At 46.8% G+C, this 16,306-nt stretch overlaps 3 protein-coding genes across 5 annotated transcripts; all 3 read left to right on the top strand.

The window, feature by feature from the left end:
* Positions 1-303: 303 nt before the first annotated feature.
* Positions 304-1,119, top strand: LOC114855467 (odorant receptor 131-2-like; the record flags this gene model as incomplete). The annotated part of the gene is made up of 1 exon (XM_029150635.3): positions 304-1,119. A coding segment is annotated over one exon (816 nt), but the record flags the coding sequence as incomplete, so codon positions are not given.
* Positions 1,120-6,917: 5,798 nt separating this feature from the next.
* On the top strand, positions 6,918-8,144 carry LOC114855440 (odorant receptor 131-2-like). The gene is made up of 2 exons (XM_041070860.1): positions 6,918-7,506; positions 7,914-8,144. Exons 1-2 carry the CDS (start codon positions 7,063-7,065, stop codon positions 8,142-8,144), a joined length of 675 nt encoding a protein of 224 aa, XP_040926794.1. The 5' UTR covers positions 6,918-7,062.
* Positions 8,145-9,835: 1,691 nt separating this feature from the next.
* On the top strand, positions 9,836-15,974 carry si:dkey-43k4.5 (potassium voltage-gated channel subfamily S member 2). Of its 3 annotated transcripts, XM_055509200.1 has the most exons (12): positions 9,837-10,179; positions 11,128-11,939; positions 12,470-12,643; positions 12,959-13,092; positions 13,287-13,451; positions 13,520-13,691; positions 13,762-13,845; positions 13,913-14,074; positions 14,150-14,233; positions 14,999-15,091; positions 15,166-15,210; positions 15,364-15,974. In XM_055509200.1, exons 2-12 carry the CDS (start codon positions 11,622-11,624, stop codon positions 15,577-15,579), a joined length of 1,647 nt encoding a protein of 548 aa, XP_055365175.1. In that variant the 5' UTR covers positions 9,837-10,179; positions 11,128-11,621; the 3' UTR covers positions 15,580-15,974. The 3 variants fall into 3 exon arrangements, with proteins under 3 accessions (XP_055365174.1, XP_055365175.1, XP_055365173.1); XM_055509199.1 differs by having other exon boundaries at positions 9,836-10,179; positions 13,762-13,868; positions 13,945-14,074; positions 15,166-15,974; XM_055509198.1 differs by having other exon boundaries at positions 9,840-10,179; positions 15,166-15,974.
* Positions 15,975-16,306: the final 332 nt, after the last annotated feature.

Raw genomic sequence — 16,306 nt, 5'->3', positions numbered from 1 at the left:
GGTGGCGTTCTGTGGAGCACCTAATACTGATCAGCCTCTGGCTGAAGGTGCTCCTCTGTCCAGGTACACACTGTGTAGGGGGTGGGAGGTGTTGTCTAGGATACAGAGGAGTTGGACCAGCATCCTCCCCTCAGCTACAGCATGTAGGGGGTCCAGCTCCACCCCCAGAACAGAACCAGCCCTACTGATCACTTTGTCCAGTCTGTTACTGTCTACTACATTCATGCTGCTGCCCCACAGACCACAGCCTAAACACTGGACCCACAGACTCATAGAACATCTAACTTTAGAGTTGTGTGATAAGCATCCCTTCCCTTCTTTTCCTCCCTGCAGATCTTCTATTTGAACCCTCGTTACATTATGTTCATCCACCTGGTGGTAAATGACATGCTGCAGCTGGCTCTGTCGACTCTTCTCCACATCCTCGGTTACGCCCTGTACACTATCAGCGTTCCCTTCTGCCTCATCCTTTTGACCTTTGCCATCATTACGACTTTTAACACCCCTATAAATCTGGCTGGTATGGCAGTGGAGTGCTATATAGCCGTGTGCATCCCCCTCCGTCATAGTCAGATCTGTACTGTTAAAAAAACGTACATCCTACTGAGTTTGATCTGGGCTGTGAGTGCCTTGTCCATCCTACCCGACCTATTCGTCTTGCTAGCCACAGAGCCTTTGCAGTTCTTTCACTCTAAAGTTTACTGTGCCAGAGATTATGTGTTCACAAGCACCTACAGTGTCCAGAAGAGGGATGCATCCCACATTATCTGCCTTATCCTGGTGTGGCTCATACTCCACTATGCTTACTTCAGGATTTTGTTTGCTGCCAAGGGAGCATCAGCACACATTAAAAAAGCCAGAAACACCCTTCTGCTCCATGGTTTCCAGTTGTTCTTATGTATGTTCATTTATGCCAGACCCTTATTTGAACAATGTCTGCTTTATTTCTGGCCCAGTGAGAACTCGTCTGTGCGCTTTGCTTCCTTTGTCATTATTCAGATCATGCCACGGCTGGTCAGTCCCATTGTTTATGGAGTGCGGGACCAGTGCTTCAGGAGACATATGAGAAGGTACCTTGTTTGTAATGTGAGCAAGAAGCCAGAAAATGTTCCCATGTGAAACGGGAGCTCTGTCAAGCTGCAGTGTCTGGTGCTATATTTATCCATAGATCATGTGTGCTTTAAACTATTCTGGATTTGTTTTGTCTTGATGTTGAAACGCAAATGTAAGGGATAATTTTCTTTCACATTCCTTATCTTTTATAAAATCTAGTTACATGATGAGATACATAAATGAGTTGAAGTGTTGTGCAGTATAAGTAATAACTGTGCATTTTGTTACAGATAAAATATGAAATAAACAATATAGTATTATCACATATATTTAGATTTTCAACACAGTCTGTAAACTTAATCTGCAAAATGCATTTTCACATTTTTCCTGTTTCTGCTTCTCGAACATTGCTGTGTGCCACTTTTCTGTGTGTGTAAAAGCATTGAAGATAAATATTTTTTCCTTAGTAAGCTTTGAAAGCCACTGCTGAAGATGTTTGAAACAATTAAGACAGAAGGGAATCTCAAATACACATAATCTAGTAATCTTATTGGACTTCATCTCTATCCATCTGATAAATGAAATATTACTGCATATTTAGCATATTACTGCATATTCTTATCAGTAATGAGTTAGGAATGCGAGTATATTAATGTAAGTAAATATAATAAATGTTCAAATGTTCAATAACTTACCAACACCAACTCCAAATGCATTTGAAGTGTCTTGATGATCGACTTGACTAGTTTGTTGTGAGAGAGTTCATGGTGTATGTGTGTTGATGTGATGATGTGTGTTGTACGTGTGGGTGGGTGTGTGGGGGGTCCGGTTTTCGCCCGGGGTACGTTAATCGTCTGCCTGGCTGGTCTCTTTTCTGCTGACACCCACCAATTGCTAGCCTTGTGCTGCAAGCCGGTGTGGTGCCAGGGGATGAGGTCGGGCCGATGGGGTAGGCCCCGCTCCGCTCGTGTAGGAGTGGTGGACTGGGGGTGGGCTCCACTCTGGGCGTGGGGGAATCTCTTAGCGTGCTCACTACGGACCGTGGGTCCTCGGGCTCCACTCCTTCAGGCCGACCCTCCCACCGGGGGGAGTGTTTGCCCCTGGTTCTCATGAGGCGGACAGCATTGACCCACGGTGGCCCACTCTGACCTTGGGTGCTGTCTCTGTGGCTGCTGCAGCTCTGTGGGGGTTCTGTGTGGGTCGTGACACCTGCCCTCCTGAACTGAAGGTGTGTGGGCTCCCTGGCTGCTAGGTATTTCTTTCTTTCCTCTGCTTGTTGGATGGGCGTAGTGGCCGTGCTCCTCACATCACCCTGGCTTCCACAAGTGGCATTGTTCATGCACCAACGTCTGCCTCACACTCTGGGTGAACTATGTTAAGCTACAGCTTTACTAACCTTGTAGTGGGACACTCAACACCTGAGCTAATAAACAGGCTTTCCAAATCCAACTGTAAGTATTCCTGATACTTATCACTACCAATATCAATAATGTGTCAATATGGATATTGTGGTGTTGTATGTCATGGCTATTATTAAGTAGTATGAGATATATATAACAATGCATATGTGTATCTATATGATATGTATATGTTTGTATGAGTGTGTGCACATACCTTAAAGGTCCATGCACATGCAAAATTCACTTTTTGGACATTCTGGTACGTTTATTTGACTCCCTGGGTCACATTATTATCCAGTATCCCTGGATACGTCTGCATTCGCGCTGACCAATCACAGAACCAGCCCCCCCCCAGACAAACCTGGACCCCTAAATGTACCTGAAACATTTCGTTTCAGTCACTCCAGTCACAGACAAAAGAAGAAGTCACTCACTGTGCAGTCTACCATAGGAGGTGGCGCTAATGCACCTTTCAGTTGGTTGCCACCCGTCATTTAAAAGACAAAAGAAGAACAAGTCACTCAGGTTGAAGAAGCGCCCTGTTCCTGAAGACGTTATCCACTTGCTTCTTCCCCACACGTAAGTACATGCTTAATACTTATTTGATGTATTCTCCCTCCTGTGTAAGGAAAGCTAATTGCTAGAACCGTTGAATCTAACAGCTACAGCTAAAGCGACAGAGAGAGACAGTGTTGCAAGGTGCTGACACGCAATTTGGATGAGTCCAAGCCTCTCTCTAGCATTTGTCCGGTTCGAATCGTGTAATATATATGGTACTGAGGTCATTCACTCAGCTCTCATTATAGCTGCTAGCGCGATGGTAGCGCAGCGTTAGCGGCTAGCGCTAGTAAGTTGAAAGTCAGCTGTGTTTCTAATTACTACCGAGCCTGTCGTGTGTATGTTGTAGCCCGATTAGACCCGTGAATTTGGGTTATTGTAAGTTCTATCTAAGTCTTAACATGTGTGTTGTTGCTTATCTAGTCAGCTACTTTAGATGTAAACGTGAAGTGTTTTTTTATAGAGGCTGACGCATGCCAGTTACCGAAACGCGAGGAGGTTGCTTCTCAAACTGACATGCGGCTACCTTGTAGAAGAGTAGAAGAGTGCTCACCTCAGGATCAAAGGTATGTACATTTAACAGCAGTATAATCATTTGTTGGCCAATATGCAGTTTTATTTGACAGAGATTTTGCATTTCACATTTCAGTGGTTGTGGTATTCATAATCTGATCTGTATTATTGTCTATGTATTTAGTCTGTATGCAGTTGGTCAACTTATTTTGATATTTTAGTCTGTTGACGGGTAATTTGTAACTCTAGTGTTATGGTGCAGATTATTTGGAAAATGTGATGGAGACCATCTTCAATAAAGTCCTGCTGGACTCAGGTTGTTCAATTGAGGACCTTGTAAACATCCCTGTCCCACCGACCCTCTGAGCAGAATTAAACATTAAAACTGATCTAACTACCTACATTTATTTTTTAGATCTGTAAAGGTTGTGAGATACAAAGGAAATACTGGTCATTTCATTAATCTGCTATTCTATTCTTTATACCTTCTAGAGTGGTGTCAAGGAAAACAGCTGCATCCTCCATCTGCACAGCAGCTGCACTGCTTCCGATGTCTTCCAACACGTGAAGACAAAAAAGATCCTCACATCTCCCCAGCCAACTGCCCATGACTGTACCTGTTCCACTCCAGAAACTATGCTTTCAACATACCTATGAATCCTTTGTGGTCTGCAAATTGAACTGTGACGGTAACTTATCCAGCATTATAGTGCTGGTGCATTGGTTAAAAATAAAGTTGGCTTTGACTATTGCTGTTTCACTGAACTATTTTTGTATGTATATACCTAATGAGGGAAAACAGACAAATGTTTTATAATATTTCAGCTTTTATTGAGGTATTGCCAAAAAAACAATAATTTAGGTATTTCACAGGTGGTCTAAGTCCAACATAGGTGCCTTGTCCCTCAGGAAACACTGCCCTGATCCAGACCAGGGAAGGTGGGATGACTTGGACTCTTTTCTAGAAGTCCCCAGCACCAGCTGACAAGACTTCTAGGCTAGATACCTGCAACAACTTGAGATACACACAGACATAGTACTGAAAAAAACAATAACTACATTTCTATTAGTTATATATTAGCACTTGATATATCATACACCTTACTAAAAGCAATTAAAAAAATATTAGGTCAATATATATTTAGAAACAAAACTATGTTTGTAAACCAGAGTTCCCAGGTACATTATGATTAATCTGTAAATAGTAAAATGTTTTAAAGTTTTTTATGAATTTCTGAGATACTGATTTATTCCATGCATGTGTAATTGTCTGATATACTGTATATTAAATGTGTTCTGTAATGAATACACGTTTAATCATACTGGCTCCAGTTCTGGATCATCAACCATACATGACAGTAGGTTTGGCAACTGGTTCAGGCGTCTTGAGGTAAGATTTATCGAAATTTAAAAAGTAATAAACACATGCAATATCTTGACAGCATAGTTGCTGTCACACCATGCATCTGTAGGCATTCACTGTTCCTACAATGGCACTTAATTACAGACAAATACGGCAAAATATAAGCTGCAGCTGAAGATCCCATTATAGAAAAAATATTTTCACACAGCAGCAGAACGAGAAATAAAAAAACATGTAAAAATGAGTTTATATTAGTTTATCAAGCTACTGTATGCACCCAAACAAGCTGTAGTCGTGTTATGAATATTCTGTTGTATTAATTCAGGCTGCTAATTTGCAACCATTAGTATTAGCGTTAGCAGCTAATCAAGTCGCGTATTATATAAATCAAATTAAATTAAACGTGAATCTGCCAGTTAGACGTACCTTGCGCCAGTCGAAGTGTAACCACTTCAACAGCCTCCCTTTCGACTTCAGAGTCAGATTTTGGATCAAACGTATGGTTGTCAGATGGGCCGTGTGGGCGATCTACAGCGCTTTTTAGCATGAAAAGTTACAGACACCTTACTGAGATATCAAGGTCCAATTCTTTAGCAATGTGGAGCATGAAAAAGCGTGTGCACCGAATGTTTACTTAACAGATTTGCTTGGTTTCAGCAGCTGGTTGCACCCTTTCCCCCGCACACACACCCTAAAGCAGAAACTTAACCTGTCCACCAGCACAGCAACATCACACATATTTGGGATTAGCTAAACAAACCATTAAATAAACCATAAATCAAAGAGTATATATATTTTATATATACCCCTCTTGTTAAAGCAAAGCTGTCCATCACAATATGGCATTCAGCATAATATATGCTGCTTGTTAAACTGCTAGAAAAAAAATAGCTGATATGCATGAGTTCCTCTGCTTATAAGCATTATGAATGATAACATTGCTCTGGGATTTAACATGGCATTATGAACTTTACCCACGCCTTGGGATAACCTGCTCTACACACACCTACCTCTACAAATTGTTATGAGGCAGCAAAGGTCTGGAGGAGTTTGCTGACAGTCAGCGATGCAGCAGGTGAGAGATCATAGGGGTCTTGCTAATATTAGCTGTTTTAAAATCTCAGGAATAAATTACATAATTGTGTTTTTTTTATATCTGCGTGTGTTTTTTATATTACACTACCACACTGTGGCTGTGCTAAAATTGCAGAAGTCAAAAAAAACTTTGATTTGATGAAATTTGATTTGTTAAACAGCAAAACTGTTAATTTAACCTGTCTAGTTTGTATTTCTACTTTATTACAAACTGCACCTTCGCTATCTCAGGTTACGAATCAGGTGTTTGGCATCAGGTTGTTGTAAAGGTGCATCAGTCAATGTAACGTTAATTTTTAATAGGCACTGGTCCCTTTACATTAACCACTTGCTATAACAACAAAATGAGAGGCTTTAGCAATTGCTTTACTTCAGTCTGACATTACTACTATCTTACAAATGGAAAAAAAATATATTCCATTTATGAATATGTAGTCATTCATACTTTAACACAACACATAATTGTATATTTCTTAATTTGACAAACAGGCAAAAATAACAAGGTATAACGTGTGTTTGTTGGTTTGTTTCCATTTTAAAGAGATGCTGGTTATTAACGGGACCTCCAGCTATCTGGATCTGGTGCTTTTTAATACCAGCTCATTGACTGAAGATGCTGGAAATGATAGTAAAGAAAGCTTCTCTAGTGTCCTGACTAAGAACATAGTGGCCATGCTGGTATGGCTGGCTCTTAGCGTCATCAACGTCAGCATGGTGCACACCTTCCTGAGACACAGGTACAGTATGCACACAGAGATCCTTTGATAAGACCTACTCCAATGTGATGGTTATTTGCAGGTTATTTGCCTCTCAGGTCTTGTTTATCTGACCCCAGTCTCTTCTACGAGAACCCACGATACATCATGTTTATCTGCATGGTGATCAACGATACTGTGCAGCTTGGCCTTGTAACTGTGCTTTATGTGGTCAGCTACATCTTCAAGAAGATCCAAGCCTCCGTCTGCTGCATTCTTGTAGGTCGTCATCATGCTCACTATTCGTCTATCTAAAATTCTCTCACTGTGTTTTGTGATTGACTTTTAATCTACTCTTCTTCCAATAATTACCATCACAACGCGAATGCTTTGTCGTCCTGAGATCATGACAGCGGTTTTCACCACGCGCTCCACCCCTCTCATCCTGGCCGGCATGGCCCTGGAGCGCTACATCTCAATCTGCTTCCCTCTGCACTACAGCCAGATGTGCACCATCCCACGCACCCTTGTCCTGATCTGCATAATCTTCGTTCTTACCAGCACACCACCCATTACAGACTTCCTCATCGCCATCATCAAGGAGCCTCCTGGTTTCTTTCACACAAACATTTTCTGTGACCACACAGTTGTCTTCCGTGACCCCTCTACCTACTTCAAGAACTGTGTATTTGATGGAACCTACCTATCCTTTGTGGCTCTGACACTGGTCTACACCTACTGCAAGATTATGCTGACTGCAAGAGCTGCCTCCACAAGTCTGGCCTCAATCAACAGAGCAAGGAACACGGTGCTGCTTCACGGGTTGCAGGTGAGTTTCATGGCAGGGAAGTTTAACTTAAAATTCAAATAGTTAAAATGCCTGTGATTGGACCAGTACGTAAAAATAAAAACATTTACCTGCTTGTGTTACATTGGTATTTATAAAAAGCTGGTTAAATGCTAAACTCAAAAAAAAAAATCTAAAATACAGACAAACAATAAAATGTTTACATTTTCAGTATTTTGATTTAAATTCAACATGTTCCACATATTAGATTCAAAGGGTTTGAATCCAGATAAATTACTTTTTCAATATCAGAATCTTGATATTCAAATATGCCAATTTTAATGAAATTGTTTTGAATGTTATCTATAAATAAACTAGTCCACATTTAGACACTGTCTTATGCAGCAACCTACAGTAACAATGATGTTTTTCTACATGTTGCCCCCCAGCTGCTGCTGTGCATGCTTGCCTTTGTGGTTCCCTCCCTCCAAGCTGCTCTCATCTCACGCTTCCCGCGCCTGAGTCTTGAAATTCGATACGTCTTTTTCCTGCTCGTCTACATCATCCCTCGTTTCCTGAGTCCTATGATCTACGGTTTTCGAGACGAGCATTTTAGGAAGTATTGGACTCGTCTAACATGTGAGAATCGCAGCACGATCAGGGTCAGGCCGTTATTATGAAAGTCAGACTGGAGCTGTAATAAATAAATTCAAAAAAAATATAAACAGAATAACTGAGAACTGACTCATTTAACGACAAGTAAGTAAAACTCTCTCTCTGTTGGTGGTAGAGACCAAGGAGTTAATAAGGATTTATGAGATTTGAAATAAGGAGGAATTAACCTCGAGTCCCTCTACTACTTTTGTCAACAATCACCATCATCTACCTGAAGGTTGACTTCACTGCACGTACAGTTTCAGGTTCTAACCAGACCTCACATGAAAATGTCTGCAACACCATCCCACTACGCCCGGCTCCTCCTTTCATTCACATCTTCCCTCATGACTGAAATTTGACTTACCATTTGGCCCAGTGACTTCAAGGTCATTTACAGCTTCATCCTGTTTACCGAAGAGCTAAAACGCTCATCTGGAAGGAGTCTGGAGCAGCTCCCGACAGACAGCGAAAGCTAGTAGGAAGCCTTTAATTGTATTAAAAAGACATTAAAGACTAAAATCAAATTTAAAAAAAATGTTTAACCTTTATTTAATGTAACATTAAGATTTTACCCACAAGCAAAGCACACAATATAGAACAACAGAAAAACACACATTATTAACAATGTGTGTTGCACAGAGAATGAAGTAAAAACACTAAAACAATTGTCAAATTCAAAATAGCTGTTTCATTCATATAGTAGATTGATAGTAGATGCTAATAGATAACATCAAAACATTACACAATAATTAGCACTACATTACCCAGGGGGCCTATCTTTCCCGCCAACGCAGGTGCTAAAACGTAAACAACCTTCACTATTGTAAACTAGCTCCTACTCTACCAACAAGTACCAGCTGTGGCGTCACAACATTAGAAATCACAATAGCTGTGAATAAGAAAGAGTCCCGACACAAAAGGAAACGGACATATATTTACCTCAAACTTTGTCCTGGTTGTGGTTTATTAAAGGGTTATGAAATAATTTGTCAGTGCCTCGCGTGCTTGGATTAGGAATGAAATTAAAGTGATCTGAAACGGTGGGCGGGGCTATGTTGCTTTGAAAAGCCCGCCTTTACTGCTAAAGGTGCACTCAATTTACACACCGAAGGCAGGAGTTAGCGAAGTAGACACTCACAGATGACAGAAGGATACTAACTCGAACTCGAAATGTATTATGGCCAGGTATAATTAAGATCATTCATAGAAAATTATATATTGTGGCCCAACTGTTTTAAAAGGCTGGTTAGGAAAGAAGTTTTAAACATGACCACTGTGAGCTGCAACACTCACTTTCGCCACTAGACGGAGCCCTCATCCTACACATGCACATGCCCTGGATGCAATTAGAAATCATTTAATTCATGATTTTTTGTGTATTTTTCCACTTGTTTTCTGTTTTCAAGCTGCATTCGCTTGACACTGTTTATGAAATGTTTATGCTGAAAACATGGGACGTCAGCAGCAATATACATGTCTGAGTGCATATTATAGAGGCAAATTACAGTAATAAAAAAATTACAAGCTCATCACTGGACACCTGAGAATTTGGGGATTTTATTAAGTTCCGCAGTTGTGGGTTCATGTGGGAAATATTAACACGAGGTCAGTGGATCTCACTATTGACCACAGCGGGTTGGTTCCTGTGGAGAAATAAAAATAAACACTTATTAGTTCCATCATCAACGTGACCCTGAAGTAACCACTGAGTGCCGCAAACGCATCAAAAAAGTTCGACTCGCGTGGACAAAGCAAGCTCCTCCGGAATGTGCCGGAAACAGCCGAAGGCTTCCTTCGGGGGCAGACGGACGAACAGAGGCTCAGACGGAGGACCCGCGCGTGGCCGCAGCCGCGCGTGCCGTCAGCTCCTGGTAGTTCGTTGTTGGCGACCAAGGGCAGTTTGTTTTAACCACAGAGCTTCTCCGGATTTGATTTTTCCGCCGCGCGTCGGGTCGCGCACTTTGCAAAGTGTGGAACTTGCGGCGGCGCCATGAGGTGACGCGGACGTGTGCCAGGATCCTGTCCGGTGATGAGTCAGAGCCGTGACGGGGCGCGCAGGTGAGTGTCGGAGCCTCGTCCGTCCGCTCACTTTCAGCTCCGTCCTGTTGTTCCTCTCCGTTCACTGAGGACGTGCGTTGAGGGAGTTTGTTGTTCCTCCGCTGTGATTTCAAGCTGCAGCTTCATCGTGCTGAATTATACATCAACTTTATTTCTGTCCTGGACGAGCAGCGCGAGCGCGTCATGCAATTAAACGAAGCGAGGACGCTTTAAACGCGTGAACTCACCTGACGGCTCATTAAGTCGTGGAACAGGACTGAGCCCAGTTCACAGCGCACGTCCACGGCTTGTTTGCTCCTTTAGGTCACATTCACCTACATCAGAACGGTCCGGAACCGAAGCCTGCAGCCTCGGCCCAGTCCTTGACGGCCAGTGGTGCCAGTGATGCAGCAACTGTTTCTCTGCCGATCAATGCGTTCAGCATTAATAAATAAAAGCTGGAGCGATTGGATTTAAATGAGTGCATGTAACGTTAACGAGGCCTCTTGGAGGCGAACTCCGTTCTTCTCGTCCCGGGCTCGTTTTGCGCTCGCTCCGCTGCGGACCCGCTTCCTGAACACGTCTCCATCTGAAGATCCCGTTTCTAATGGGCACGTGCTGCCTTTGATAAATGAGACCCGGTGAAACCCGGTGCGACCTGAACGTCACATCTTCACCAAAGACACGGACGTGTTTGACCTGAAGGCCTTTATTAAACAGCTGGTTCTAGAGCAGGCTGGTTCTAGAGCAGGCTGGTTCTAGAGCAGGCTGGTTCTAGAGCAGGCTGGTTCTAGAGCAGGCTGGTTCTAGAGCAGGCTGGTTCTAGAGCAGGCTGGTTCTAGAGCAGGCTGGTTCAGACGGACCCAGATGAGCTGCTGCTTCTGGGCCACTGCTCTTATGAAGTTCATAAATGTTGAGTCAGTAGATTTGAATAATTGATGCATTAATGTGATTGTGTTTGTGTTGCAGCTGTGAGTCAACAAAACAATAGGAGTTTTTATTGAACAAACCAACGTCGACTGGCTCCACGACAGCAGAACCAGGAGGCCCGTTTGTCTGCTGGGCCCACGAAGCTCCAGCAGCAACAGAACAGAACGAGACTGTGCTGTAGATTTAAGCAGACGGACACAGGTTTTGTCACAGCAGCTGATCCACCACAGTCGTAGTTACACACGGTGCTCTTCACAGAATCACACGGTTCTGACAGACGCTTCTCTGGAGTCGGACCGTAAACGACTGAGCCGAGACCACGGCCCATTAAATACCAGCAGGAGAGAAGTCCGGCTGAAGCCCAATGGGTCCACATCCGGTTCCCACCTATCAGCTGGTTCCCACACAGGCAGTTAGAGGCCGGACACATCCTCACATTACAGCAAACAGGACGTGGAGGCCGGGAACCGGGCCGATCCGGATCCAAAGCCACTGAAACGCAGAACTAGTAACAGTAAACGAACACGAGCTGAATGGCTTTTAGTCCGAAGCTGTGGCTGCAGAACAGATTTTTCCTGGGTTCTAAGTCTGGTTCTAACTCCCGTCGTCTGTGGGTGTTTGCTCCAGTAAACCACGCGTGTGGCTGCAGAACACAGAGATCCGTGATCCGTCAGTGGGCGGCCCGGTCAAGGCCCGTTGACCAGGTATCAGCCGTCCTCTGGGCTCCACATCAGAACCCGTCGGCTCTGGAGGGAACGGGCTGCTCGTTGTCACAGAACAAAGAGCGAGGCGTGACTCACACCGGGCCCTGGTCCAGTTCTGCTGGACCCGCTACGCTAAGTGGATCCTCAGTAAACAGCACTTCCTGTCATTTGTCTCATCTGAACCTGAACACTGAACGAATGAGGCTTAAATTTACTGCTTTTACTTCACCTCATCGCCTGCTTTTCCTTTTCTCTGCTTCAGACGTGGGCACGCGTCTGTCAGGATCGGGTTCCTCCTGGAAGTCTGTTCTTGTTCTTTATGAGGCGGTCCTGTGTAACTGAAGCCTCGAGTCCAAATGTGTCAATGACCTGGAACAAATTTAATTTCCATTTCTCCTGCAGAGACCAAATCCACAGACGACTATTTACTTCTGCTTTATTGGGAGAATTCTGTGCTGATGCTGAGGAGCTCGGCCTCAGGAACACGTGGATCCTGAATGTGACACTGAGCAAAACCCTCCAGGACTCAGAACTCAGACCTGCAGTTCACAGTTAGACACGTTGGGGCTCCTTGGCCTCGACGCCCTCTCCTTCCTCGTTTTTAGGACCAGCAGCAGGTCTGTGAACTGGCTGATTCACGTTTAGTCCTGGACTTAGCTCAGCTCCTCTCTCTACAGACAATCATGGTGAAGGAGAGTCTGCCGAGCTGGAGCCAGCAGGACCCGGACGAGCTGCTCCACGTCAACGTGGGCGGCCTGAAGAGGAGCCTCTGCTGCAGCACGCTGAAGAAGTTCCCAGACACCCGGCTGGGAAAGCTGCTGGCCTGTGATTCAGAGGAGGACATCCTGCAGGTGGGGGAGGGGCTTGTCGGGTGGGGCAGGGACTCCCTCAGGTGGGAGAGAGGCTTGCTAGAATGGGGGAGGAGCTTCTCCGGTGGGGGAGGGGCTTGTGGGGAATTAACCTCTTCCTGTGGAGAAGGGGCTTCCTCTGGTGGGGGAGGAGCTTACTTGGGTGGGGGAGGAGCTTGCTCGGGTGGGAGAGAGGCTTGCTAGGATGGGGGAGGAGCTTCTCCGGTGGGGGAGGGGCTTCCTCTGGTGGGGGAGGAGCTTGCTCGGGTGGAAGCCCCCTGCTGAGCCCTCACCCTCTCCTCCTCTCGTCTCCTGCAGGTGTGCGACGACTACGACGTGCAGCAGAAGGAGTTTTATTTTGACAGGAACCCTGGTCTGTTCCCGTATGTCCTGCACTTCTACCAGACGGGCAAACTCCACATCATGGAGGAGCTGTGTGTCTTCTCCTTCAGGTTAGTTATTGTGCTTCGTTTACTTGATGAACTGATGAATTTATAGTATTACGATGCGTTTGGTGTGGTATTGCCGTTTCTATGGCAACCACGGGTGACAACTCGGTCACTTAGACAGGAGCAGCAGGAAACAGAGACGTGAATCATCGCTGGCCCGGTCGGTGCCGTTTGTTTGTGTTCTGATTCCGACCCAGTCAGGAGATCGAGTACTGGGGCATCAACGAGTTCTTCCTGGACAGCTGCTGCAGCTACCGCTACCACGACCGCAAGCTGGAGAGCAGTCGGCACCGCAGCTGGGACGACGAGAGCGACGTCAGCAGCGTGGACACGTCGGTGGACGAGATATCGGACCTGAACAGGTACCGCCTGGCCCGCGTCTGCCGGCGCTGACCCGGCGCCCGTCTTTAACCCGCCTCCGTCCTCACAGAGACATGCAGCATTTCCAGGAGGTGAGGTGCGGGAACGTGCGTAAATGCCTGTGGCTGACGCTGGAGAACCCCGGCTACTCCATCCCCAGCAAGCTGTTCAGCCTGCTGTCCATCGGCGTGGTGCTCGCCTCCATCGCCACCATGTGCATCAACAGCATCCCGGAGTACCAGGTGAGGCTCCCACAGGTTCTGGAATCGGGCCCGGCCGCCTGCACCATTAACCCTTGTGTGCGTTGCTCAGACCTTCGACTCGGAGGGGAAGCTGATGGAGCATCCCACCACCCAGGCGCTGGAGGTGTTCTGCAGCTGCTGGTTCACCTTCGAGGTGACGACCTCACACAGGCAGAGGTCCGCGAGGCCGCGAGCGCAGCTCACGTGTGTCTGTGTGGCAGGTGGTGACGCGGCTGCTGCTCGCACCCAACAGGAGGAAGTTCTTCCATCACCCGCTCAACATCATCGACGTGGCCTCGGTGGTTCCCATCTACGTCACCCTGCTGTTCGACGTGACGGTCGGCTCTGAGCCGGAGCTGGGGAACCTGGGTCGGCTCGTGCAGGTGAGACGTGTGCAGACGGCGGCGCCGCTCGCTCGCCTTCCCGCTCGCTCGCTCACCAGCTGTGTCTGATCTCAGGTTTTCAGGCTGATGCGGATCTTCAGGGTGCTGAAGTTGGCGCGACACTCGACGGGCCTGCGTTCGCTGGGGGCGACGCTGCGGGTGAGACACAGACGCACACTGGGCCACACTGGAGTCACGGCGAACATCAAGTCACAGCGAGTCACAGCGAACATCAAGTCACAGCGAGTCACAGCGAACATCGAGTCACATCGAGTCACAGCGAGTCACAGCGAACATCGAGTCACAGCGAGTCACAGCGAACCACAGCACACAGCGAGTCACGTCAGGAACTGCTCAGACACAGGTTGAGGGGAACCCGGGGACGGTTCTGGGCCTGTTTGTTCTGGCGTCTGAAGGAGCCTGAGCTGTGCATCTGGATGACTCCTGTTACATCGAGTCTCCTGATGCATAATGCACCGGACGGAGCGGCTCCTGGGTTTTAGTTGGTCTGCTTCACTTGCTGTGAGACGTAAGAGTCTCATGTATTATAACGCAGGCTGAGGAACACACTGTAATTAAGTTTTACATTTAGACTGAGGCTCCTCGTCCACATCAGGAGTCAGACGCGTGAAGGTCTATGCTATAAAGACACAGCAGAGTCAGAAACAGCAGGGACCTGAACCTCAGAACCGCTCCACGCGGTCTCTGAATTTGCATCTGTCAAATGAATGCTTCTGGTAAACGAATCATCTGCGTTTCACAGGAAGACGTAAACGAAGAAGCTCGGTCCAATAGAGAAGAAAAGTGCGTAACGTGAATGTGTGCTGCTATTATTTATGAACACTGGTTCTGTCTGAGAACAGCGCTTCTGGAGCCTGCTGTGACCATGGGACTCAGGTTCTAACGCCTCCGTCCTGTCTGCAGCACAGCTACCGTGAGGTGGGCATCCTGCTGCTCTACTTGGCCGTGGGGGTGTCCGTGTTCTCCGGCATCGCTTACACGGCGGAGTACGAGGAGGTACCGTCCCGTGGAACCGTCCCGTGGAACCTGGAGCCGCGCGGCCCGCTGACGTGTGCTTGCTGTGTTCGCAGGACGTGGGCCTGGACACCATCCCGGCCTGCTGGTGGTGGGGCACGGTGAGCATGACCACGGTGGGCTACGGCGACGTGGTTCCGGTCACGGTGGTGGGGAAGCTGGCGGCCAGCGGCTGCATCCTGGGCGGAACCCTGGTGGTGGCGCTGCCCATCACCATCATCTTCAACAAGTTCTCGCACTTCTACCGCCGGCAGAAAGCTCTGGAGGCGTCGGTGAGGAACAACAACCGCAAGAAGATGAGGATGAGCTGCGAGAGCGAGCTGGAGGACGGGGAGGAGGAGGAGGAGGGGTCGGACGGGGACAGTCGGTGTCTGGACGACGACGACATCGACTACGAGGATGAAGGCGGCGTCGTGAACTACAGCTACGTGGAGCATCCGTTCTACAGGTCAGCGGTGATGAAGGAGTGAGGACGAGCTGCGGGAGTCTCCCACATCTGACCTGAGGTCAAAGGTCACACACTGTCTGGCCCGTGTGATGCCACCAAAGCTCAGCGTCCGTCGGTTCCGTGCGTTTAGTGCTGGACGTTTCCTGCCTCCTGACGTCTCGTTGTCACTCCTGCATGTTGGACTCAGCAGATAAACATCACAAGCATGAGGCAGAAGAACCGATGACTCCGCTGCTGCTGATGAAACGAAACACTGCAAATGAAATTCAGACGGACATGAACAAATGTGAAACATGTAAAGTGAGTCACAGCCACAAAGACTGAAGATGAATAAAGTCGTAGTTTTCCCCTTAAACGCATGAGATGTCGCCTAAAACATGGAAGAACGTGCAGTAAAGTGATCTTTGTTGTGATGCAGCCACTTTGTGTGGTGTCTTTATTGGGTTCTGGGCATAGACCCACCTCGGGTCTCGTACTGTAAATCTGCATATGTCTGGTTCCTCCTCCGGCTTCATCCCTGGTCTTAGTTGGTCAGACGGTTCTCAGCCTCGTCCTTTGGCTCCTTGAGGTTCGGCTCCGTTGTGCTCTATCTCTCTCGCTCTCTCTCTCTCCTTTTGAGGAGTTTGTGCTGTGGTTCGGCCTCTTGTCTCTAAAGCCTTTTTTCCGTTATAAGTCCAAAGTCGAGTTTCTTGTTCATCTGCGTTAAACACTTGGAGGCCGAAGCAGGAACCACAATGTGCCCACAGCAT

This window comes from Betta splendens, chromosome 5 (assembly GCF_900634795.4).
Source record: "Betta splendens chromosome 5, fBetSpl5.4, whole genome shotgun sequence".
NCBI classification, from domain to species: Eukaryota; Metazoa; Chordata; class Actinopteri; order Anabantiformes; family Osphronemidae; genus Betta; species Betta splendens.
Note: the sequence above shows the minus strand (reverse complement) of the source record. Positions and strands in the feature narration are given on the sequence as shown.